This window comes from Aplysia californica, unplaced genomic scaffold, assembly GCF_000002075.1.
Source record: "Aplysia californica isolate F4 #8 unplaced genomic scaffold, AplCal3.0 scaffold00254, whole genome shotgun sequence".
NCBI classification, from domain to species: domain Eukaryota; kingdom Metazoa; phylum Mollusca; class Gastropoda; order Aplysiida; family Aplysiidae; genus Aplysia; species Aplysia californica.
The window spans coordinates 249,460-252,714 of NW_004797524.1; the positions used below are offsets into that span (position 1 = coordinate 249,460).

The window sequence follows — 3,255 nt, forward strand, 5'->3', positions numbered from 1 at the left end:
TAATAATAATAATAATAATAATAATCTCTGCAGTTGGTACGAATGAATTTCTATATCTGTCTGAGTGGGTAGAGGGACCTAGTGATATGGTTTGCTCCTTCTATCCTACCAAACAGCTATAGTCCTTATCTCTCCTCCTTTTCTATATATATATTACTCTCTTTGTAAGATCGAGCACCAAACCCTTTTGGATAAGCCAAGACCGCCGGGTCGCCATCTGGGCAAAATTCAAATTTTAAACATTCAAAAACGTTCTGTCATAAAGAAAAAAATGTTTCTTTCATACCGGCAAGCAGTAAGACACACCCTACACCTCTCTTGATTTCAAATATATTAACCATGCCTCTCCTTTGGAGAATATTAGAAAGAAGTCAAGATCTGAAGGCGCGAAAGCAATACGTGTGCAACAATGTATCATGCATACTGCATATCGATGGCTAAAAATGGTGAAATGGTATCGGTATAACGCCCCTATCAACACTATACGGTTATGAAAGACGAAGGGCCTCCTAGATTAATGTTCATCTCCGAAATTACTAAGCCAAATAGGAAATTTGCGTTAAGTGCCTTTCCCAAGGACAAAGTGTCGAACTGAGCTGAGGTTCGAAGATCAAAACCCGAAATCTCTATCAAGGGTCCAGTAGCCTAAACACTAGACTACCGACGCCCCTGCGTATCGATAAGCTGTCAAAGAACAAGAACTAGTAAAAGTTATAATTTTCGACACAGTAACCCTCCTAGTTTGCCTATTTCTTCTTCTTCTTCATGTGTCAGGTCTGGAGCAGACATTGATGACCGTGGTACCCCACTCCTTCCTGTTATCTATCTTCTCGATCAGCTCGGTTTTTCTCATTTGTTGCAACAGTATAATATTATGTTGTTCTTAGTCTTCCTCTGCTCTTCTTTTCCTCTGTCTTTTCACACAGCAACAGATTCGCTAATCCGTTTGATCTAAGTAAGATATATGTGTCCAAAGAATCTTAACAGTCTTTTTCTGACGGTTCCGATTATAAATCTTTCAAAACTTGCTATTTGGAGCACTTCTCTATTTGTTCTCCTCTCATAAGTACTATTGTGAGGTCAAAATTCGTGGTGCAACTTATCCTCATGTCATCCATACTTTGCACAGCATTTTCTGTTAATTTGTCTTTATTGTATGTTTCCACAATAACTGAGACTAGTTGGGGTTTTTTACTTTTCCTCATGATTTTTAAAATATAAAATGCGACAAATCTCCGTCTCTCGAAACTTTACGTTTCCGTCTGCTCAAACCAACCTGTTATGTATGTCGACGGCCGGCTTCCCACAGTCCAGGGCTGTGATGCTGAAAGACACAGTCAGTGTCTCACTAGAGTGATCGTTCTGAGCAGTTGCGCTAACCGTGTAGAAGCCATCGGTGGTGTAGACATGCTGCATTGTGTACACACTGGACAGAGGTAGTTTATCTCCAATAGCGACTGAGCTGTTGTGGGGGGAGGGGGTGGGGGGAGGATACAGCAAGAGCTCGTGTGAGTTGCCATAAGTTGAAATATAGTGGGAAGAAGAAGAAGAAGAAGAAGAAGAAGAAGAAGAAGAAGAAGAAGAAGAAGAACAAAAAGAAGTAGCAGTGGCCCCCTGCCAGGTTCCAGTTTTAATCGAACGAGAATGCTAAACCATCCACCATACAAATCATAACTACACTTACGAGAAACTGGCAATATGGGTGCAAGTCGGCAAGAAGTCTGAATAAATCCTCTTGACGCCGTCTCCAAAATCCACGTACACACAGGTCTTTGTGCCCACAGCTGTGAAGCTTGCGTTGAGCAGCTTCACTTCGTTAGCCTTGACCTGCGAGTTCCCATCTACCACCAGGAAGCCTGACACCATCTCCTGAATTTCGACCGATTTGGTGACGGTGGTGGAATCCATGGGATTGCGGGCGGTGATCACCACGTCGTACGCAAGACTCTGTTAATGATAATATAAGATAAGATACGATAAGATAAGATGAAATAAGCTAAGATAAGATGAGATAAGAAAAGATAATACATTAAACCGACTCTGTTCAGAAGGTCGAATCGAATTAGACAAGATAAGATAAGATTGAGCATTAACATGATTCTGTTCGTAGGCCGAATCGAATAAGATAAGATAAGATAAGATGAAATAAGATAAGATGAGATGAGATGAGATAAGATAAGATAAGATAAGATAAGATAAGATAAGGTAATACATTTACCCGGCTCTGTTCACCAGGTCGAATCGAATAAGATAAGATAAGATAAAATTATACATTAACCTTACTCTGATCGTAAGTCGAATCACATCAGATCAGATACGATAAGATAAGATAAACGTTAACCTGACTCTGTTCAGTAGGCCGAATCGGATAAGATAAGTTCAGCAACACAATTAGTGTAGAGGTGTTACAGGAGAGTAACATACAGTGAAAAGAAGAAGGGAGAGATAAAGACTATAGATGGTTAATAGGAAAGAAGGACCACACAAAGACCGCCCACTTAGCATTCACTGAGATTAAATCAGATGAGATTAGATATAATATTATATTATAAAACCTGGACTCTGTTCAGTAGGCCGACTAAGATAAGATAAGATAAAATAATAAAATAGACAAGATAGATAAGATAATATACCCCCCCCCCCTTGATACAATTTAGATCATTTAGAAGGCGGGCCTTGACCCTGAGGGTCAACCGGGATACAACGCTCCACAGCCTGGATACAACGTCCCAGTAGAAAGATCAAGGTACTGGATAAAAATTCGCCCAACACAAGGATCGAACAATTTCCTTCTTTCCCTTTAAAAAAAATATCACAAAAATAGTCGCAGAGAGGAGGGAGGGCATAAACACAAAATGAGAGGCAACACAATCAATTAATGAAGATATCAGTTAGAAGTAAAAGACCGGGACGAAGGCTGACTTATTGGACAGGGTAATCAAAGTGAGATGGGACCAGATAGGGCCTGGAGATATCACACTCACACAAGTCACAAGAATCTTACTGGCACTGGAGGCGGCAACTCTGAGTTGTGACTGAAACAAATCCTGAATTCATGTTGTATGCATATTCAACCGCTAAAATATTCGGGAAAGTATTTAATTGAGTATTTATTGTAACTAACCTTAAATTTAACTTAAGATTTGAACACACGAACACCAAAGAAAGAAGCAAAGATGTCAGTACTACAATGGCATGTTATGTCAGACAGCCGAAGCACTTTGGTAGAGCATGCCAATTATTAATTTTTTATTT

At 39.8% G+C, this 3,255-nt stretch overlaps 1 protein-coding gene across 1 annotated transcript in view; it reads right to left on the reverse strand.

The window, feature by feature from the left end:
- Positions 1-969: 969 nt before the first annotated feature.
- LOC106012064 overlaps positions 970-3,255 on the reverse strand; it is a gene marked incomplete at its 5' end in the record, with an annotated part of 3,403 nt that continues 1,117 nt past the window's right edge. The window contains 2 exon segments of the mRNA XM_013083776.2: positions 970-1,462; positions 1,685-1,947. Coding sequence (XP_012939230.1) covers positions 1,267-1,462; positions 1,685-1,947 — 459 coding nt within the window.